We start from the raw sequence: 23,744 nt of genomic DNA on the forward strand, positions 1-23,744 counted from the left end.
TCGGTCCCATAGGACAGTGGAGCAAAATAGTTTAAAAAAATGGACTTTGAAATAAAATTGCTTGAGTTCAAATCCTGACTCTGTAACTTAGCTGTGTGAACTAGCTCTGCGCCTCAGGATTTCTACTGGCAAAATAGAAATAATCATGTGCTCTCCACAGAGCGGGGAGGATGAAGTCACCCAGGAAGCATAAAACACTTATTATGGGGCCTAGCACTGACCACCTGCTCCACCTGCTAGCAACATTCAGGTGAACAAGCCCTTAAACTCCCTTTGGTGACTAAGAAAGGATGAGGCGGCCTTTCTGTTAACTTAAAATGTTAGATGTTAAACAATATATTCAACCAAAATTGGTTCGCCCAAGGGTTATTTTTTTCTTTATAATGGAGGAAACTAGCTGTGGAAATTGTGGGAGGGCTATTCAATGATGGGGGACAAACCTTCTATGGCTCCCCATTTCCTATAGGACAAAGGCCAAAATCCTTAACTTGGTATTTAGAATCCTTAAGTAACTACTCCCAAGTCATGTTCCCTTCTTTGTCAGCAGGATAGAGGGTCATCTCTCAATTCAAACTGAAGTATTTCAGCAATAACCTGGCCCCCACAAAACCGATTCCTGTGCCTTTTGGAGTAAATTTGTGCACTGGCGAACCTCTGAAGTTTGGGTTACAATACAAATCTCATTAAATAATTCTGGGGGCTAGAGTACATCGTGTATGTCATGCTACTCACTCAAATCTTTAGTTTTTGGATGTGGAACAAAAAATGTAGGCATACCGACTGTTTTTAACATGTAGAGAACTAGTCATATAACAGTAGCAGATTAAAACAGCCACCTCTAGATAAGAACCAAGATGAGCTGTCTTGCTATCCATATAATTTAATTACATACACTGAACAATTTTTTAAAAGATTTTATTTATTTATTTTTAGAGATATGGGAAGGGAAAGAGAAAGAGAGGGAGAGAAACATGAATGTGTGGTTACCACTCACACACCCCCAATGGGGAACCTGGCCTGCAACCCAGGCGTGTGTCCTGACTGGGAATTGAACCACCGACACTTTGGTTCACAGGCCAGGGCTCAATCCACGGAGTCACACCAGCCAGGGCTGAACACATTTTTAAAAAATGATGTTGGTCTTAAATATTTTAATGGAATGCTTTGACATATTTAAATAACATCATTAATTTTTCTTCTTGCCTTCATCCCCCTCTGGCAGGAAAACATGCTCTTTCTTCCCAGTAGCCCTTCATGTTGAATGCTTTTCCTGAGCCACAGGGTTTTAGACCAAGAAGTGATCTTTGAGATCTTCTACTACAGTGTTTCCTAAAGTCTGTGACATAGGTCACCGGCATTGTTAGATTTTAATAGATGTTAAAAAGGGGGGGGGGGGGTCCTTTGGGAAAATGCTTTGCTTAAAGCTGCATTATATAACTGTCTTGTTCACAAAACATCCTAGAGCCTTCGACATACCAGCTAGCTACCATTACTCTAGCCAAGGAACGTAAATTTCTTTTTTAAAACTTATTTATCATAGAACCAAATTTTCATGAAGCATCTCTAAGGACATTTTATTCTGAGTATCACATGTGAGAACATACTGTAGTGAGTCTAAGCTCCTTATTTTAAAACTATATGAAAGAAAACAAACAAACAGAACAGAGAAAGAGAAACTGATAAACCAGCCCAAGGTTTCAAAGAAGGCTAATGGCAGATTTAAGTCCAGAGTTCGGGTCTCCTGCTGTGAATCAAGCAGCCTTTGCACAACCCATACCCCGGTTTGCATTGATCTACCACACAGACCACTAGATCCATACTACTAATAATATTACCTTGCTTTTATAGAGTATTTGTCCTCCAAAGCGCTCAGAGCACTTTCATATGTATTGCCTCATTTATCTCACTGGAGGAGCGCAGAAAGAGCTCCAAGTGAGTTAAGGGAAGGAAACTGTCAGTGCATCTCTTCATGGTGGCAGTGACATTAACCCTTTGAGTGCCAGCATCGCTGTGAGCAATGCTGACAAATTTTCCCAAAAGTGCCAGCTTTGCTCCTGGTGACTCTTTTTTTGATGGCTATAAATGTAAATAACAACGGAATAATTCGTATTTTATGTTTTTTCTCTTTTCTTTGTACCTCAGGTTATATATTGATATAATTTTTTTTCTCATGTTGATCCAAATTTTGAATTACGCATGGCACTCAAAGGGTAGAACTCTCTACATCCGCCTGTCTGGTCATGTTTACCATTATATTAAATCTGGGTTTTTTTGTTTGTTTGTTTTTGTTTTTGTTTTTGATGCAGTTTAGTGTAACCATGGCCTTTCAAGAGCTGATACAATGGCAGTGGATGATCAAAGAAAATTTGAACAAGAAAGTGCTGGGTTGTCTCAATTTCTCTGGTGGCAGGAAGCCTTGTTCATTTCCAGCCACCGCAGCCCTGGCTTTGATAGAGGGTCTGAAATAGATGCACCTTCTCTGCAGATCACACCACCAAGCGAGGTTTCTCTTTGAAGATGAAATGGGACTGTAATGAGGCATCTCATTGCCTTAAATAGTACACTCCCACTTGGACCAAATAATACATTCATTAGATGTACAGGCTCCTATTTTTCTAAGGACAAGCTAAATTAATCACGGCCATCTACTCTCAGACCTCAGATGAGGCTGAGTAATGGAACACGCTCATCCGGGAGAACAGGGGAGGAGACAGACAGCCGATTTGGGTTTAGAGTCACACTTGTCCTTCTTGGCTGGCACCATGCCACTGGGTGCAACTGCCACCAGTGATCTGCCAATGGCTCTGAACAAGAAATGCGAAGCGTGTGCTTCCTAACACTCCAGCAACAGGTCCAAGGATATTTCTTTGATCTTTAGATTACCATTTCTGGGGCTCCTTAGGTTAAGGGAAATATTTTTCTGGGTATTCCTCAGCTTACTGAAATTTGGGAGGATACTGTTTTTTCTAATAATGGCACCTATGGATTTAATCCCCAGGGAAGGAAAGTGTAACATAAAGAATGTTAGTTTGGGAATCAGGAGACTTAAGCTCTAGCCTCAATACTGCTGCAGACAGCGTTTGGAATGCCTGAGATCTATGCCACTCAACAAGTAAATACCTCAGAGTGAGCACGGGATGAGTGACTTGAATCTGCTATTGACTAATGCGGTCTCGATTCCTACACACTTCTTTAACAAGAGCATTTCACTGCATTAAGTATATTTCTTGTCTTTAAAGGTGTGAAATCTTGCAAGCCAACTGCTTTATTTGTTGGTCAGTCAAAGAAACGACAGTTTATTTCAGTGCCCATGGGAAAGAGAAACCAGGCCTGTTGGACTTACTAAGGTGTTTATCTCTCTTCTGGACATTCCTAAGAGATTATTATAAAGGATACTTTTAACAACACTCAGCTCTCCTTTGCATACTGACTTTACCCCATTCTCCTCTAAGGCACAACCCCAAAGTTGTGAGTGATGTCTTTTTGGTAACCTTTTTAAGCCAGTTCAAGAGCAAGGAGGATTTAAATGTACACAGGTAGAGGCATAAAGTTCTGGGCAATTGCGACTGTCATGATTCTCTTAGCAGCTGAAATAATAACTACTAACATGGATATAGTTCTTTGGAGTTAATAGCGCAGTGTAATGTGTGTTATTATCTCTAATGAGCTGAGCTTTACAGCTCACCCTTCACTATGCTAGGGTTAAGGAGAATTCTCCCTGGAGTGGCCAGAGCAGCTAGCAACTGTTGGCTCTCTGAAAAGAGGAGACCTGCGGTGCCCTTGTGTTATATCTGTCACCTGATTTCCTGGGCAGCTAGCTGGTGTTGGTTCCAGATAGCATACTACAAAGTTACAAATTAAAAATACAGGGCTCAATCAAAAAAAGTTCTTTAAGTACTTTGTTCAATCCGAAGGTTTCAAAGATGAGCTATAACTATATGTAACCCTACATAATCTCCCTCTTCCGGCCACACAAATCTCTTGCTCTAAGATCAGGGTATGATTCCTTAGCAACATATGGCCACTTAAAATACACACAATGGCTCAAGACCGCAGATCCACACTCAATTTGACCTGAGTCAATTTGACCTCCACTAGGTGGCGCTCCATATTAACGCAGTTCTTCAGTGTTTAAGGGCAGAGCCCGGGACTTCCGCCGTTGAAGGTCTCTAACTTCTGTCCGTCACTATTTTCAAAGGACTATGTCTTTGGGGCAGTCTAAAAAATTACCTGTGTCTCAGAACTCTAAAGATAATCTGTCTCATAAGTTCCATCGAAAGAAAAAGCAGAGGCTGGATACCATACAGCTGCATCACCTCTCAATAATAACCAAAAAAAAAAAAAAAAAAAAAAAACATGAGGATGGAAACACATGATACCCATTGCACTGAGACACTGTATTTTCTGTCTTGCTAGAAAGCCAGTACATACAGCTTGAAAACCTTTACTATTGAAAAGCAAAGGAAAATAAATGCATGACAACGAGAGACAAAGGGTGCTTGGGAAAGAGGGTGGAGACAGGAATATGTGAATCAGAGGAAATACTAAAGTGAAGAAAAGATTCTAGACATACCTTGGGCAAAGCATACTTGGGTAGCTTCATCTGGGCAAATGCATTCCTTCGGTAGGACACGTAGTAATGTGGCCGCCCTCCTGATGTCAGCTGGGTCAGAAACACACAGGTTGTAAGAATAGCTACTGTAACAGTTGCAGGTCCTGGAAGAACAGCCACTGAATGAAAGGAGGTAGCTGCCAACACATCACTGTGGACACGTGTTCGGAATTGGCATTCGGTTCAAAAACAACTTAAACAGTGTATGTGAGTTGGTCAGAGGCCCAGACTGAACCCACTGGACAAAAATACAATTCTTCAATTTGCTCTGTGGCTCAGAAGCCAGGAAACATTTTCAGTTATTTATTAACTTGTAAAGATACAAGCCTCGAGGTAAATGGGGTCGGTGTCCATCAAGCAGCCCAGCTACCTAGCCCCAAGACTATGGCCATACAAACAGGTCCCCAGGCCTTCTCAGAAGGAAGAGGTCCAGCTCACACAGTGGCAACAGTGGAGTCTCACATCGCTGGGCACTGAATTCCAGTTTGCTGCTGTGACAATGATGGCTGAGAGCACGCCCAACACACAGCAGGGCCTGCTGACATGTTAGACAGGAAATCAAGCCAAGTTCAAAGTCATTCTGGATCTCTGTCTTGGAGAAAAGATTGGTGAGCTACCTCCCCCAAGTTTGTCCAATACATACAGTCCAATGAACCCCGTGGGTGTGAGGGAAGGCAAGAAGGTGCGATGTTGACCTCAGCATGAGCACCTCTCAGGGAACACTAGTAAGGGTGGCACTGGCAATCTCTCTTTCCACTCTTTTCCCCCAGCTTTATTGAGACACTACTGATAGATACCAGTGATTTTCAACCGGTGTGCAGTGGTAGGCACACCGGTGTGCTGAAAGAATTTTTAAACATGCAATACTGAACTATGTAGCCAGGGGCACTGGCCTCTGTTCCCTTAGACTGTCAAATAAAAAAAAAAAATGACCACAGCCAACACAATAGCCTTCCAGTGTGAAATGAATCAAAATTATACCCATTTTGTCACATCAGCAAAAAGTGTAATATATTTTTGGTGTGCTGCAGGATTTTAGTAATTAGTGTATGTGTGCCATGAGATGAAAAAGGTTGAACATCGCTGACATGTACATATGTAAATCTGAGGTGTAAAAGGTGATGATTTGATACGCATATGTAGTAGAAAATAATTACCACAAATAAAGTTAATGAACACCGCCATTCCTTCACTTAATTAAACTATTGTGTGTGTGTGTGTGTGTGTGTGTGTATTTGTGTGGTGATACCATTTAAGATCTACTTAACAAATTTCAAGTATATAATACAGTCTTGTTATGTATAGTCACCATGCTGTATATTAGATTCCCAGAACTTACTCATTTTACAGTTGTAAGTTTGTATCCTTGACCAACATCTCCCCATTTCCCTATCTCCTAGCACCCGGAAACCACTATTCTGCTATCTATTTTATGAGTTCCTGTAGCCACTCTTAACCCATATAAGTTCCTGCGGTTTGAATATCATTTGGAGTTTGCATACTCAGAACGTCAACATACTTTGGGAAACTGTTCATTTGACACATAAAAACATGACTAGAAAACGATCATATTCACCAGTATGTGGCCAGATCATCTCTTAAGTCCTAGGGATGAATTACAGGGTCATAGTAGCATGGGTAGAAAATATTTGAAACACTTAAGGCAGAAATGATTCTCATATTTAAGTCATATATGTAGATCATTGGAAAACAGAGAGGGTTCCCAGAAGCAAAACTGATAAAGAAATTAATTAGAGAGAGCACCAATGTGTGTAACCATTTCAATGTCACTTGATAATTGATGCTGAAGCCATCAAAGTACTCATTACTCATTTCCCTGAAGAAAAAGGAAACGTGTGTGTGTGTAATCATTTGTGAAACATTTATAAAGTGCATAGACTGATGTTGGGCATTTTGAACATTTGCCTCCTCAAAATAAATATTTTAACTTATGATTTCTTTAGAAATAAATACAATAGTGTGCCTCAATCTGTGTGTGTGTGTATAATCTGTGTGTCCATGTATCTATGCATCTATATCTATCTATCTATCTATGTATCTATCTATGTATCTCTCTCTCTCTCTCTCTCTCTCTCAGAGAGAGAGAGAGAGAGAGAGAGAGAGGGAGTTTCCTTAAATCCTTAAATGATGAAAAGAAGTAAAGCATTCTTGTTTCCTTTCTCCTCTAAATACTCATGAAACCTCAGCTTCTCAAACTATTTCCCATTCTCTTAGGAGGTGAACAACCTGTGAATACATCTCATCTGAATTCTCTTTATTCTAATCACAGTCAGGGCATGACAATAATGGCTGATTACTCACCACCTTTTCTCTGCCTCCCACCACCTCCGGTCACCCCACAGCTTTTGATTCCCACCTGCTTTTCTATTTTTAGGGTGGATGTTGGGGAGGAGGCTGATTGGCTGACCATTTTCCTGATAGGAAGAGATGATATTTTTGCTCAGTCCCTCTGATGACTGATGGGGGTTCTTGGGAATGCAGATGAGGGGGACAAATGGAACTGTGCTTGGACCAGTGCCTTCCTGACCCCAGGGGGTAAGGTCCTCCAGACATGGCCCAACAGAACTAATTGATATTCTGTTAGTAGAGAAGCTTTGATACTTGGTAATGTTCTTTTTATCAAAATATAATGCTTTTTGTTCTTTTTTTTTTTTTTTTTTCCTCTTAAGAGAGAGGAAGCAGGCGAAAGAGGCGGCATCAGGGACAGAAATGGGAAAATGTCTTTGAGACAATCAGGAGAAGTGGATCTCTCATACCTGAACAAACACATAATCATCCTGGACAATCAAGGAGTCTGGGTCAATGTAGCCTTGGAAAGGTTTATTTCTGTTGGCTTCTGTGCAGTTCTGCATGCGGCAAGTCAGGTATTGTGAATCTGGAAAAAAACGAGGGCGGGGTTACATACACACAGAGTATCAGAATCAGAGTGGACGTTTTCCCTTTCCCTTGCTAACTCCAAGTCTTTACACAAACCTTACATTCTTTGTTGACCACATTATTAGCATTACTATTTATATAGCTGTTGTCATGAATTTACTCAACACCATCACTGCTGTCTGCCAGTGCCTCTACCAACTCCTGCCATCCTAATACTAAATTCTCATCAATTCATTTTGCCCTTCTAAACCAAATGGAAGTATTTTCAAACACTGGCAATAATACTTGTGCTTTCATGGTATTTTTTTTTCAATAGGCTTCACCTCCGCACTTTGACCTTGGATTAACAAAGAGGGAAACACATGCGTATAGGTAATTATCAATTATGAGATGCTAGAAGTGCTGCTGTTATAAATAATAAGGGTCTATGTCAAGATAAAGATTTTTCTTCTACTACTAATTATAAGTGAAACAGAATAGAGAAGGGACTCCCGAGTCAAAAACTTTGTTCTCTTTTTATAGGTGAGTAAATTAATACCTAGAATCTCACCTGAGGTACTACAGCAGATGATAAACATATCATAATAACTCTTAAATAAATTTGATCTCTGGTGGATGTATATTGTATCAGGGAGGCTGTCCCTGTTTTTCAACCACATCTGTTCTGGCCTCTCTACTATTCAGATATCACTTCTTTATTTAAAACTCCTTTTGCCTCCTTGGATTTAGAATAAATTTAAACCCCTCACTGCCCACCAACCAAACCTCCCCGCTTGCAAATCTCTCCCTGGGATTCTTCTAATTTGTACCACTTTATGTTCAGAAAGCTGCCAAATTTTCTACTGCTTTAGAGACTTTTCATTTGTATTTTCTCTACTTAAAATGCTTCTCCTCAGGTTGTTCCAAAGGACAGTTCTAGATTTCAGCTCACAGTTATTTCTGAGGATCTTCCATTATTACTTACTACCTTACATCATTCTGTGAATTCTCTTCATGAAATTTATTACTTAACCTTCAAGGTAATTTATCTAAAATCACTCTGTTCATTATTTATTTCTCACTTCCCACATCACAATATAATCTACATGAAGACAGGGACCTACCTCTTTTTTGTGGTTTTCACTGCTGTACTTCTAGGTTCTAATACCTTTGCTGACACATAGTAGACAATGAATAAATATCCATTAAAACATGTCTCTTTATTGTAATGTATTTTTTAGAATTAAAAAGGAAATTATTTTACTTTTTGGATGCGTAATGAATGGTGAGTTTATTTATTTACTTTTTAGAGAGAGGAGGAGGGAAGGAAAAAAAGAGGGAGTGAGACACTGATGTGAGTGTGAGAGACAAACATTGATCAGTTGCCTCTCGGGGACCAAACTCATAACCCAGGCATGTGCCCTGGCCAGACAACCTTTAGCTCTGTGGATGATGCTCAACCAACTCAGCCAGCTGAATGGTGAGATTGAGTTGAGGACATCAGAGATGTATGTGGAAATTCTTTCTTTCAAATGAAAAAAAAAATCAATAGATAATCATTTACATGAAATGGGGTAGGCAATACCATTAGAGTTGAATGTAAAGATTCACTGGTTTCCCTTAAGGAAATTTCCAGGCCCACCTTTACTTAAGGAGCCTGGGCATCCCTGTATTCTACCAGGAGAGTCACTAGGGGCGGCCAGCACATTTGTTCCATCTGAACAATCACTGATGCTCTTGCTGATAAACTCTAAGGAGACTGATGGAGGAGAACTTTCCCCACAACCTTCTCCATCTGGCTGCCACATGTAGAAATGACAAATGGGGATAGCGCTGAAGTCCATTAACCCACCTAGGCCTGTGGAAATCATTGCCAATGATAAACTAAAGAAGAGCCCTCTACCATCCATCCCTATTTTCTTTTTCAGACATTCTAACAGTTCCGTTTTAGGGTATAACTCAAGCTCTTTGTCCTTGAAGACAATTTCTGGGATTAAACCATTCCCAGGACGGTCCTCCCACAACACACAAAAACTCCGACTCAAGTTCACACTCTACCAGACCCTTTTACAACTTTCAGTCGACTTCTGTTATTTTAAAAGGTAGCTTGGGGTCATAGAAACCATGAAAATCGGCAACTATGAGACCTGGACTTGAGTTCTGGTGTGGTCACATATTAGCAGAATAGTACAAAGGAAATCACTTAGTCTTCCTGAGTCTTGCCAGCTTCATTCATAATGCCGATGCCACTGTCAACTGTCCTGTGGTTTGGCTGTAAGAATTAACTAAAACAAATGATATACATGCTAAATGTTTTGAAACTCCAACTTTTACAAAGGACGGTTATTATCAACATTGATAAAACTCCTGCTTTTTCGTTGGCTCTCTTTCACAATGATTAGATAAGCCTGGTGTACACCGTTATGTCCTTAAAAAGACTGGTTAAACGGAATTGGAGTCCTCGGGCTGTATATCTGTATCAGGCAGTGTTGGTGACCTGTCCAATACCCATCCTCCCTGCCTTTCCAAACCTGTCGGCTCATCCTTTCCATATGCAAGGATTAGTCCTCCCGGGTCTGTGCCCATTCAAGGTCTTCCTCCTTCTTTGCCACTGGTTGGTTTAGGCGAGGACATTTAAACCCAATTCTAGTACATGAAAAGTGAGGGAGCTCTTTTAAGGAGCTGCTATTAAAATTTTGCTTCTAAAGAGTATATAAGGATTTATAGAAATGCTTAATATACTTTATATTGCAAAAAAGAGGTTGCTGATGAATAATGCTTCATCCATGTTCATGTCTGAATTAGGAAAAACAGACTATGCTTGTATAAGACATTAACATTTGGGAAGTTGGGTAAAGCTGTACTGTTTTAGTAACTTTTCAGTTTATCTAAATTTATTCCAAAATAAAAGTTTCTTAAAAGTAGGTTACCAAAATATGTGCATATGGACCCAATTTGGTGCCAGCTGCATATATAGATATCTGTATATGTATGTTTGCACAGGAAAAAAAATGAATAAAAGATGTGTTATATATGAGATGTCAACAATAGTAGAGAGGCAGCGATGTGAAGGAGGCTGACAATCTGCAGCAAATCCCTGGTCAGCACCTCTCAGCTGGGACCGGGAGGGGATCCTGGTGGGCTTGTGAGACCCGTCTCACAAGAATGAGGGAAACACCTCAAACTCCCCTCTCTCCCTCCACTCTCCACACTGAGGCAGAGCTGTACAATGAGCCTGTCCTTGGGCTGACTGTACAAAATGTACACCTGGGTGATGCAAAGAAAGCCGCAGGAAGAAGCTTGCTCAGAGTGGCTCACAGGGAACTTCTGAGCGGGAGGGAAAGGCTCAGTTTTGCGCTGCCTGCCCTTGGTAAAATGTTCCCCGTTTGTTCCCTCTCTCCTCCTAACGGCATCAGAAGGAAACTGGCTGTGCTTCCTAGCCAGGGACCAATCACCCTCGCTCCCTTTGGGGCAGGCTGTAATAGCATTAAGTATGATGAACTCTTTCCATATTCAATTCCGGAGAGTGCGGGATGTGATGCCATAGGAAGTCTCTTGTAATTTGGCATTAATTAACGTGAATTAATGTATGCAACTGCTAGACTTTAGAATTAATTTCATTCCTTTCCCTGCACAGATGTTTTCCTTGCCATAGGTAATTAGGACACAGTGCTGTTCTTTTCAAGCTCTCTCACTCGGCAACAGCTGCTGTTTGGAATAAAGGAATCCCCACCCTCCCAAACCTGTGCTGATCGAGAGAAAAAGGAAGCAGCCTTTCAAAGGCCCAGCTTTGAGCAGAGGAACAGGAGGTTAAAAGCAAGCTGGAAGCCTGTCTGCTTGGTAATCACTTGACCTCTTTAGACTCTGACCAGTCAAGTGGGAATAAAGGAGAGCCCTCTTGCCAGGGGCTGTGACGACTTAAGAGCTCAGGCATGAAGGGGTTGGGTCCAGTGCCTGGCTGGAGAGTGCTCACAGACCGCGCCTGCGGCTGTTACCGAAACCCTCTCCCCTTAATCACTGCTCCTGCTCCCTGTGCCTCATGGGAACCAATGGTAGCATGCATTTCAGATATTTCTACTGAGACCTTACCTTTCTTAATAGTTGATGTTTGATTTGGGCTCAAGTTTTCTAAGGTCATTTTTAAAAACACCATGAAAAATATTCTTGTATAATTACTAGATAGCAGGCAGTTTGAGGCAGTGGCAGGGCAGAAGTGGAAAGTAGCCAGGGCTATGAGGAGGATGTGGAGGTCACGTTCGTGCTGAGAACACAGGGCCGGCCAGCTGTACTGTCCTGCAAGCAGTCCCTTCTGTCGCAGTGACGGCCTAAGTCCTACCTCCATCACCGATACGCTGCGACTCTGAGGAGGTCACTTACCAAGCTAGGCTTCATACTTTTTTCTCTATCTAATGAAGGTTATTAGAGTTCCAGGACTAAAAAAGAAGGATGTTAAAAATCAGATTATCACTTTAAGACCTGACATGTCTTTACCATATACTTTCCCCCTTGAAACCTGTTTCCTCCCATTTCTGCCCAAACAAAGCTCTCTGATGTTTTGGCAAGTCTGTGTCTTCAGGGCTTCTGCTGCATTCAAACAGCATAGAGACCCTATGTGCATTCAGAAGGATCTGTGGTTTGAACTGCCTCTTCCTGTCCTGTTACCCTGTCCAAATACTTCCTGGGCTTTCTGCAAAGTTTTTCCTGAGGCTCAGGCAGACCTTTGTCTTCCCTGCATGTCTACACTAACATCATCAAGAGCAGTGGTGGAGTTTACCTTCAAAATAACCAGAGAACCTCTCCTCTGGGTCAAGAACTGTGTTAAATGGACCATGTGCTCTTTATCTTTTAACTTGGAAAAAAAATTGAGAAAGAGGTGCTTTTCATAAATGAAGAATGCCAGACTTAGGGATGAAGTTTGTAGAAGCCCATATGCTAGTAAATGACAGAGCAAAAACTGTTCATCACAGATCTCCAGGACTCTATCCATTGATTCTATCATTCAACAACAACTTAGTTAGCATCACGTCCTTTAATATGCCTTACTATTTTAAAAGGTTAATTTGAAACAAAGCCATAAGCTATGGAGGCAAACATAAGTACTTTGAAGCTTCTCCCACCTCTCATTAATTCTCAGCCTAAACAAACTTACCTCCACAGGTAAACCTTTCTTTTGTTCTTTCTATTTTTCTATTGTTTTAGGACCATCTTATTAAATGTTCCCACACAACACAAAACACACAGTCACGTGTGTGCACATGTGTCAATACGCCTGTGCTTATATCAACTTCATTCCCATGAAGGTTCCAGAGCCCTTGGTGGCAGGTACTAGTTAGACTCTGAGATCTTCAAAAGTGAGGCTCTAGCCTCAGCCCCTGGAAAAGTATATAGAGGACAGGAAATATCTGGGAAAATTACACACGCAGATCAAATGTTCTCCTTTGGTGTGAGGAGGTGCTTTCTTCTAGAAAATCTCTTGATTTTGGTCTAATGTAACTTTCTAAATGTTGTTTTTTTACTGGTAGCCTTTGGACATTCAGGAGGCCATGATTACTACATAGAAAATTCTGGGATCATAATTTTTTTTTTTTTTTTTGGCCAAGCACAGTGGTAGGAACTGGGGATGTGGAAGAGAACCCAAAGGCATAATACTTCAATGGAAAGAAAAGTCACTCGCCAATTCCCATGCAGTGTGGTGAGTGTGTCCCAGGAGTGGTGAAGGAGCGGGTGCTGGGAGCCACATTAGAAATCCAGTTTAAATGAAGAAAAGACACAAAGCGATCCATAAGGTCACATCCAGCCAGGAAAAACTGAGAAGTGCATTTGTTCCAATAACTCCTAAATTAAGTTCACAAAGAAAAAGAGGTGGGAGGACAGAGACAGGAGGAGAGAGAGAAGGACAAGCAGTAAGAAAGAAGGAAGGAAAGCATGAATACAAGTAAAAAGGAGAGAAGAAGGGAGGAAGTAATGAAAACAGTCTAGCACACTGGCAAGAAAATACACAGAATTCCTTCTCCAGGGTTTTTGGAGGGAGGGATGTACAATATTTACTTAGATGTGTTCCCATGTTTTATAATTGATTCCATGATAAAGCATCACTTCAAGGGACTGCCTCTGAGATATGTGAGTAGGTTCATTTCACTATTTATTTACTCCATAATTTGATATTTTTATTGCTCTCAAGACTGAGTATCATCCTTAGACTGTGGTAGTTGTTCAGAAAAGATCAATAAGGCACAATCCTTGCCTTCCACAGTGGAATAAACAAAGACAAAAGACACACTCCCTTGCCCTCTCTATTTATATTCTAGCCACCTGGTTTGCCTGCTATACCTCCAGCAAGCCAAGCGTGCCCATACTCTGTATCCTTTGCATGTGCTGTTCCATCTGTCTGGAATGTTCTTCCACCAGGCAGACACACAGTGCTTCCCTTTACTTCCATAAGGACTTGGCTAACATATCAAATTTCATCTTGCCAGAGATTCCTCTGCCTTCTTTTATCTTTCTAGAACTTATCACCACCTGACATTATGCATTTGTTTATCATCTGTCCCCCTGAAGTAAAGCGTAAATGCTATGAGAGCGGGGTCTTTGCAATGTCCCTTCCTATCTGTCATTCATGCCTAGAAGAGCTCCTACTATATAGCACACAAGTCTAACAATATTTGTTGAATGAATGAACAATAGGTCTGGAGTGAGCCAGACCTGGCTTCAAATCCTAGCCCCGAAGCAATGGCAAAAATAATTAGTCACTGTAGGCCACATTTTCCTCATCGTTACAAGGAGCGCGAAAACAACAGGGCCTACGTCCAAGAGTCGGTGGTGTAAGTTATGCAGCTGAAAAATAGCCCGTGCAGCCTCGCCAGGCAAATAATAGGAATATAATGCAGAGCAATAGCATCACTGTTGCCTGGGAGCAGGCGGGGCAAAGGAAGGACATGTCTGAGGGCCACAATCTGTATGAGGCTGCTTTTTTCTTTTTAAAGCAGAAGTCAGAGGCATTAGGAATTTCCAAACACCCAGGCACCGCCACGCATACCTGCTGTGTGGATGGGTGCTGCTGTCTGTGTCCGGGGGATCTTGAGGACCCAGATGGAAACCCAGAACTTTTTGTCCTGCAGTGAAGGCCAGGGCAGGACAAGTTTCTCTTGTGTGCCTCTGTCCTGTCCCCTCAGGATGGGGCACAAAGGCACAGACCTCTGCGCAGATGGATGGACTCACAGGATGCAGGGAAAGAGCACATACTGGGTGCAAAGATCGGCTTTGAAAGCTGCCCGGCTGAGCCTGCGTTGGCACTACTGCTCGCTGGCTTTCCGTGGCTGGGTGTGCAGGCCTGGATTGCCTTACTGCACACTTTTGCTGGTTGGCTTTCAGGGTTGTTTCTAGGCTGCTAAACCAGAAAGGCCAAGTGGAAATCAGGAGTAGCTGAAACCTAGACACTTTTGCAGTACGAAAAACAAGGTCAAGAAGGCATTGCTAGAGAGGAAAGCCAAGTGCCAGGTGCCCCTGAAGTAGCTAATCCTTGATGCCTGATTTGAGGATAGGAGGAGAGAGGCGAGCATGTATAATATTTGCTCAGTGTGTTGGCAAGTGGTAGGAAGCCATCAGAGTCTAAAGTTGAGCAAAAACTTCTAACCTCCTCCCTAGAAACTATGAATAAATCTAATGACTGAAAAAGAAAGGAAATGAAGGCTCTGAAATGGGGGGTCTACTGTTGTCATTTTGCGCACTAATGATGGGACTTTGTCTGCAGGGGGGTGACGGCTTTGATATTTTTTCAATGTTTACGTAAGTGCCAAAGTGTCAATCTTATCTAGAATGTTAAAGAGATTTGGCACCTTTTGAAGGTTCACCGGAGAGGAGGTACAAATAGCCAAGTAAAAGAACTTAACCTCACTCCAAATTCAATAAATGCAAATTAAAGCAATGAGGATAATGCCATGCATTTTGCTCAGTAGATGGATTATGTTTACAAAATCTTTCAGAATGTCCTAGGTGTTGGAGGGCTTGCAAAACAAACGTTCTTATCTTGAGGGAGCTCACACAGATGCAACCATCTCAGAATGCGATGTGACAACATCTATGAAGATTTAAAAAACATCTTCTCTCAAACCCAAGGTCTCAGTAATTTCTCTTTCTTCAGTGCTTGCTACTTGTCCATGTTTAAATGCTCACTAACCAAGTAAGTAACATGTGTGTATGTGTAGTGTGTCAGCGTTGTCTGAAAGAGCCAAACATCTATGTATCTATTAACAAGATAGTGACTCAATTATAGTTGCCTGCATAATGGGGGTCTATACGGGACTTACCATGAAGTGGCTAAATTTACATGTGCTGATATGACAAGACTGTTAACTTGTGATTTATTGTATTTGCTAGCACTGCATTGGGCTGAACAGTTTTACAACATGGGCACTTGTGAGTATGTATGTATGTGTACACACACACACGTTTATCTTTATCAGCCCTGGATACACTTGAGCACTGCTTCCCCTTTTTACTGTTGTTGCTACTCTTGTTGGTATAAAAGTAGTCTATGCTTAGCGCTAATCTGTTGAGGACTGAGAACTGAGCTGTCGATCAGCTCCCCACAGTGTTGATTTCATCAGTCCTCTCCCTATCCAGGTATTGATACATACGCTGCTCCGTGTGGAAATGAGGCTGGAGAGCTGGAAAATGGGCGGTAGAAACGAGGCATCCAGTTCTCACACAAGACCAGCATTCGTGGAATGATGGTTATTTAAAGGTGCGAGCTTCCTTTTATTTCAGCTTGTGAAATTCTCTTTGGAGATTCCTTTCAGGAAGGGTTTTGAGCATTTTCACAGTTGGTTCAAGGACCATGATTGTTTTTCCCAAGTGAAAGAGATTAAGTCCTTGGGCAAGTTGTTACAAGGTTACTTACTCATGCAAATAGACCCTGAGGCCAGTGACTGTCCTCTGTCTGTTGTCCCTGCCAGCATGGGTCACCATCAGCATGGAAACAGTCAAGTCACCAGTTTGACCTTTCGTTTGGAGAAGCGAAAAAGGTCAAAATTGGTACTACAGTTCCTCTAACAAGATGATGTTTACAGATGAGCATAAATATAGAATTATACATCCATGTGTAACTGCCACGTGAAGAATTCTGATAAAAGTTGTGTTCTTTTTCTCTAAAGTCAGGCACACACACACACACACACACACACACATAATATGTGGCACAAAATTTCAAGGAGTTAGTGAATATTTTACACTTATGTACTATCCCCACACGACTCCCCAGGCCCTACAGTTAAAGGCCCTGCTTAAAAAAAAAAAAAAAAAAAAAAAAAACCTGCCTATACAGTGACACACACATGTATTTATTAAATCAACAAACATTAAATGTGTCAGGCTATGAGCTATCGTATCTACACAGGACCAACATTAAATAAGAAACGGTTTTTTACAAAGCTTTCAATCAAACAGTTTGGTCAGTGTTTTCTCTGTAACTATCTATGTACATTACATACACATACACAAATGTGCCTTTAGGTAAATTAATAGAATGTAGGTTTTCTTTTTACTGTTTTGATGTATCGGGTAGCAGTTTTAATGTACTGAGTGTATACAATGTGTGGCTGCGTACACATGCACACAAACACACACGTAGTTTGTAAACATTCAGATTGTGTTTCCTGGATGAGGAACCTCTCAATCTGTCCTCAGTTGAATGTGGGGGTCAATAACAAATGCCACATTCAATAAATATGTTTAGAATTTTCCAATAATACCTCCAAAGATTGATTGTAATTGAGGTTGCTCTCTTCAGCTTGCCTCCCAAAACAGAGGTAATAATGGAAAGAATGACATCCTTGTCAGGATTATAAACTACAATACATCAGGGTTTCACAGCACAAATGGCAAGAAACGTCTATGCCAGTCATAGACCTTCAAAGAGCAAAAGGTCCCCAGAGCTCCCCTCCCCTCAAATATGAGACTTCAAATGAAACAGACAGTAATTATAAAATGCCATCTAGGGATATGTGAAATGAGACTAAAACTAAACTTTGAATAACAAATCCAGATAAGCATTTGCAACTCATCCTATAGGGATGAGCCGAAAAGCTAGTGAGGGGTTTGTCCTATGTCAGACAAACATCTCAGTGCTCTGGATACAAAATTCCTAAATCCTTTAAAATCAGAAAGAAAAAAAAGCTGTTTGTATATTAGTTTTGCATTTTTTCTACATGATGTATGACCTAGAATATAAACAATAGGTTCTATATACTTAACTTTTATACTACATAATAATGAAGAGTTAGAAAAACAAGAGAGATTTCCATCAGGGGACGGGGAAAGAGATAACATATAAATATGGAAATTCCTGGAGCAACTGAGAAGCCTGGAGTCTAATTTTGAAATACCTGTACTTTCTCAGCTACATTTGCTAACAGCTTGCTCCACATTCTGAGCTCTCTGTATTCATTCCTGCCCTCCTCCTCCTCTCTGTTTCTTTTACTTGGAGCCACTGTTACTGTGTTGGAGAGAGAGTTTGAGAGAAAGAGAAAGACAGAGGGAGGGAGAGGAGGGGGAGGAGGAGGGAGGACAAAATGCCGAGAAAAATACCAATTTCTTACACTTAGGCCAGGAATCATGCTTAGATCCTTTACTTCAATTGGTAGATAATTTTTTTTTCTCTTTTGTTTCGACAGGGATAACTTTTCAAATTAAATCCCTTTATTGAATTTTCACTCTTGGATAGTTTCTGAAGGTGCTGCCTTTGCAAAAAAGGAAAATAAAATAAATAAAATTAGAACTGATATATTTCATGCCTTGCGTAAGCTGAGCCTGAGATGACAGTTGGGCTTGATCAACCTCCATGCCCACAGGGGACACAGAAATAATGATGGGTGGGGGGAAAAAGTGCAGATCAGGGAAAGAGATGGCCTCCTTGTTTTCAGATATGGGGTTATGTGCATTAAAAGCCACAAGCCAGAAAGCAGCAGCATCCCCAAAAGCACAAAAACAAAAGCAATCTAGGATGCTACCAATTCCATCCAGAGCCTTCCAAACATGGGGTGTAGTCATGGGAGACGGACCCTAAAGCTCTTTCATTAGTTTTTATTATGGAAATTTCTGACCCTAAGCATGTTCCACAGACCAGCATTATCATCAGCTTCCTCGGGGAGCTTGTTTGGAATGCAGACTCTCGGATCCCTCCTGTATCAGAATTTACATGTTAATAAGGTCTCCAGGTGGATCACATGCCCATTAAAGTTGGAGATGCAATGCTCTGTGATTTTCACGCAACCTTGTACGTGGGGTTAGGCAGCCAGTGGGTAACCCTGACACGTGGGCAACTATGCATTCATCCACTGAACAAATATGTATTACGCTCCATCTACAATGCCGGCAGGTGCCGCAGACAGACTACTGAACCGGGGTCGACATGGCCCCTGCCCCCACAGCACTGACTGGTGGAGAGAAAAGGTTGTGGTCAAATAATCATGTAAATGCAATGTGTAATTTCAATCTGAGAGGAGCACAATAAAGATGAATAATAGGGTTGGATGAAAGCAAACAGACTGAGAAACTGGTTTAGATTGGGAGTTCAGGAAAGACATCCCCTAGGAAATGCTACTTTCCTGGATTTTGTTAGAGTTCTATGGTTGTATTGGATGCTATCTTTGGGGAAAGCAGGTGAAAAGCATAGGGGAACTCTACTATTTTATTGCAACTTTTATGTGGGTCTGAAATTATTTCAAAAAAAAAAAGTCAAAAGATAGAATTGGATGCTTAACCTGAAAGCTGAACCACTCACAGTGATTAACCACACTGAATTCATTGGAGAAGAGGAAGAGATTATTCCAGGCAGAGGAAACAGCAGGAATGTGAGCCTTAAACCAAGTCCTAGAACCCTCTACGTTCCAATAATTAAAAGCAAATTCAAGGGCCTGCAGGCAAAGAGTGAGGACAGGACAGAGTGAGATGAGTCTGAAGAAATGGACAGGCACCCACTTACGCTGAAGCTATAGGTCAAGGTGAGAACGTTGCTCTTAATCCCCAGAACGAAGGGAAGGAAACAAAGCTCTAAGTAGAGGACACAATTGCTTTTACCTTAGGAAAAGACTTCTCTGGATATTGTGTAGTAAGAAGTAAACCTTAGGATCCCAAATGAGGACATAATCAGCTCCCAGGAGTAGAGATATGTCCACCACAATGAAGAGGTGGGAAAGAAGCTCTCCTGTTGAGCTCATTCTGCATTGGGCACAGCATGTGGCAGAGACATCATACATACAGCAGCTCTGCCTGAATTTATTAAGGAGGAAGGTGATGGCCAGCGTGGGCCCCAATCCCTCCTTCCACTGATTCTGCCAAAGAATATACTCATTCTCCAGAAAGCAAGCAAAACCTCTGGAGATGAAACATGTTATGGTGTGTGCACAGGAGCAGAGTACGTATAATTTCTGAGGGGCTGGGGCTACAGGGGTGACCAGTGACCTTCTTTGAGTTGTCAGCTGGTAAAGTGCAGGTATCGCTGCCATTGTGTTCAGAAGAGCTGAGGGCAAGTTGACAGGTGCAAGTGCCAGTGATGACGATGCTTTTGAGTTGTGAGGGGTATTTTTGGTATTGAAACAGTGATGACCTCAATAATTAGATTATCATTCTCTGGCTCAATGTTGGACAACTTCTAACAGTCATTGCTCTGTAGTAACTGTGGCTAGTCCATTCTCTCTCTCTCCTCTGCACTTGGGGCCTCTTTTTTCCCCCCACCTTTTCTCTCTTCATCCCTTTTTCTTATATACTTTCCTGTTTGTCTTTGTCCTTTTCACTTTGAGTGCCCAATCTTAGGTCTAGTGGCACCCAGGTCAACTCTTAGACCTTCTGAAGATCCATAGGACCAAATAAGGAGAAGGAAACTTATGTTATTGCTGTTTAAATGTCATGTAAACTTTCTGACTTTGTTTCCTCATCTGCAAAAGGGAAATGATGACCTATAAATTATGAGGATTCCTTGTGATAAAGTGCTTAACCTAATTCTTGGTGCAGTGCAGGATAAGTGCTCAGTAAATGTTTATTTAATGTATAGTGAAGACACTCAGGCACAAAGAACTTAAGTAGATTTTTCAAGGTCAAACAATTAGTGAGCAGACTTCTGATTTTCTCAGACATGGGCTTACGTCTGATTTTTACCTTCCCTCTATACCGTGTAACTAATGCTACAATCTCCATACGAAGTGTACTTCTTCACTATAGACAGCCTAACTAGGGTTGTTCTGAACACCAAAGGTGAACAACTGATGCAGCAGACTGTCCCCTCCTGCTGCTTATCATGGGGACACAGGGATGCACGGGATGATTCTCGCCTCATCTGTGCTTCTGAAGGGCTTTGTGTTTCTCCAAACACAGGGAAGCATTGCTTGGGTGCCATTTGATAAAATAAGGACACTGGAAAAACGAATCAAAACAGCAGCAACATCAACAACAAATGCAGTAGAAATAAGGAATTTTCAATGTTTTCATTACCTGGGAAGAAAAACGCCTTGATTGAATGATAGATGTCAAAAATTATTGAGACACTTATGAATTACGGAGAAGAGAAAAAGTTCTCATGTCCAAATGATGCGGATTGTTGTCAGTGATTTTCCTGGACACAGATGTGGTTTATAAAACTAACGTGACTGTGAACATCATGGAAAACTCAATGTACTTACGACCATCCACGGTTCTGGCCTCGAGATGCACAAGATCTGGTTCCTTGTTTGACCCCATCACAGACCTAAAAAAAAAAAAAAAAATGAAGAAACATGAAAAGGAACATCAGCCTTAGCGACTTCACATGTGCCTCACAGAAACTCAGCTGAGCCCACAGACTATTAATGTCCACAGACTTCGAAAACTGCAATCTTCAGAATACATCTACTGTATTTATTTATAAAGCCTGACAGCAAAATTTCCACTTCACATAAAAACAATAATGAAACCTTTATTTGGTGGAGGCCAGGCCTGACTCTAGCAAAGATATTGTGTTATTAGCTCAGCCTTTCAAATAAGTCCTCCACACGGCATGTTCCCCTGCAACAATCTCCCTGACAGTATATTAAATTCTCAGGACTTATCAGGCAGATGCAAGGCAGGTTGTTTTACTTGGGTGACCTAAACAGTGATTACATAGCAAACTGATCTAATTAATTCTTTCATTTGAAATTTTCAGAACTACCTACTGCTACCCTGGGAACTATGAAAAATCAAGTGACCCAGCCGATGCGTGTGCTGTGGCCAGTACAGCAATGAATGACCATTCTCTGTATTGTTGAACCAATGTTGGGGGAAAATACAGATATGCCTGAAACTGTAAGTGTAAATAAAATAAAAGTCTATTTAAAATGCCTTGGAGGCACATATTATGTAGTGTAATCTTGCAGAGAGCCATGCTAAGTAGAAAATAATAATGCTATTAAGTAAATAATATGGGTGATCATACTCTCTCTCTAAGACTTCTATACAGGAAGGTGAATAAAACTTGGGACCAACTAGAATTTGCTTTCATTGAGTTTTGCAGAATTTTCATTTAATTTGCTTCATTTCTTCATGGAAATAGTCATATGCCTCAAAAATGGTGCCTCTGCCTGTCCTGAACCACTCAGCCCAGCCATCAATTCCATGTGAGAAAATAAATGTATCGAACACACTCCTCACAGTCAGTACTCAGTGTGGTACCCAAGGCCCTACTGATGGGCCCCCTCTTGCTTTTGCTGCCCCACCCACCTCCTAACACATTGAAAGATCTGTGATTCCCCAAAGTGCCCATTCACTTCCTACCCCTCTATAAGCCTTGGGAAGTTCTGTCTTCCGCTTGAAATGCTCTTCTCCAGTTTCACCTAATTTTCTTTAATTCTTACTTTATGGCATAAACGAAAATCACGTCCTCCATTGAATATTTCCCAGTTACACCAGGAAAATCATTCTCCTCCTGCCAACAAATGTTTATTTTTTTAATAAATCCCATAATAGTTTGTTATGATAATTTTTGTGTCTTTTCCCAGATAAAAGCAGCCCCTTCCTCACCACACACACACACACACACACACACACACACACACCCCAGACTGAGAGCTACTAGAGATTTTTTTTATATATAGTGCTTGAGCTATAATAGTTAAATGTTGAATGAAAGAAGGAATAAATGAATGAAGGGATAAGGCAGAAAGGGAAGAAGGAGAGTAGGAAGAAAGAAAGGGAGAGATGGAGGAAGGGAGAGTATATAAATGGTCCGTTAGCTCTTTGAAGTAAGTAAATTAATCATTGTCCTAAGGACATTCGCAAAACTCTTCTTACTTGAACTCATTTTCCCAGCTCAAAGATAGAAACCCAGATAGCTTAGTTTCTCTTCATTTTTTTTTAAAGAGTCTCCTTAAGGCCCTATTAGCATTGTCAGTAAGTTTTCTCTGATTGATAGATGGTCTGAAATTCAGTCTATGCTCAATATATTAAAACCTGCTTTCTTCTCTCAGGAAGCAGAAATGTCCCAATAAGCATTATAATTTCCCCCAAAGAGACAGGGACATGCACTTGGATATTTCCCATCATTGGCATCTGAACACAGGCAGACAGTAACACTTGCACCACAATTTCAGTTAATACTGTAGCAACTGCTCATGCAGCGACAGTGGCTCTTCACTTCCCACACTGAAGCACTGCTGGGTCCATAGGTGACCTCTTCTGCCAAGGTCAAAGTCAAGAGTATTAAAAAGAAAACAAGCTCCCTGACACCCCTCAAACTAGAAACCTTCGTAGTTAACCGCTTTTGGCAAATTACCACTGGGTAGTCACATGTTGTTCACCTTCCACTTTGCTGGCTGTGAGATCCTTCCTTGAAATGAATAGCACCTGTTATTCCCAGGAGACGATGGGCATCCCAGAAAGGCAATGTGGAAACTAGCAGGCAAACCCATCTGCTTGGCTTACGGTTAGCGTCAATGAGAGGCAAAATAATTACTCTGCATCTCCAGTTCCACTAAAAGTGTTCATGGCCCGAATCAATGAAAGCAGTCTCCTCTTAAGATCTTTTGTTATCTCTCAAGGCAGGAGCTGTTGTTTCAGGAGACACTTCCCTCTTTCTAACTAATGGAAAGAGACAGGGACAGAATGGAGTCCTCTGTTTCTGCTGTGCCTACCCAACCCCCTTCTCTTTCCTGGATTTTTGTCCGTCTGTAGTAAAACAACTGCAACAGCAAAATAAAACTTGCAAGTCAAACCACAGGGTTTCCAACCATTTTTACTTGCTGATGGCCTC

At 41.3% G+C, this 23,744-nt stretch overlaps 1 protein-coding gene across 4 annotated transcripts in view; it reads right to left on the reverse strand.

The window, feature by feature from the left end:
• Positions 1-23,744, reverse strand: part of SORCS1 (sortilin related VPS10 domain containing receptor 1) — a 504,897-nt gene that overhangs the window by 114,532 nt on the left and 366,621 nt on the right. For all 4 annotated transcript variants that reach the window (XM_090278555.1, XM_090278558.1, XM_090278556.1 and 1 more), the window contains exons 6-8: positions 21,163-21,227; positions 7,390-7,508; positions 4,574-4,663 (exon numbers count right to left, since the gene is read on the reverse strand). In XM_090278555.1, coding sequence (XP_090134681.1) covers positions 4,574-4,663; positions 7,390-7,508; positions 21,163-21,227 — 274 coding nt within the window. The remainder of the gene's footprint in view (positions 1-4,573; positions 4,664-7,389; positions 7,509-21,162; positions 21,228-23,744) is intronic.

The sequence above is a fragment of the Furipterus horrens genome, unplaced genomic scaffold, assembly GCF_987537825.1.
Source record: "Furipterus horrens unplaced genomic scaffold, mFurHor1.1.pri manual_scaffold_5, whole genome shotgun sequence".
In the NCBI taxonomy this organism is placed as follows: domain Eukaryota; kingdom Metazoa; phylum Chordata; class Mammalia; order Chiroptera; family Furipteridae; genus Furipterus; species Furipterus horrens.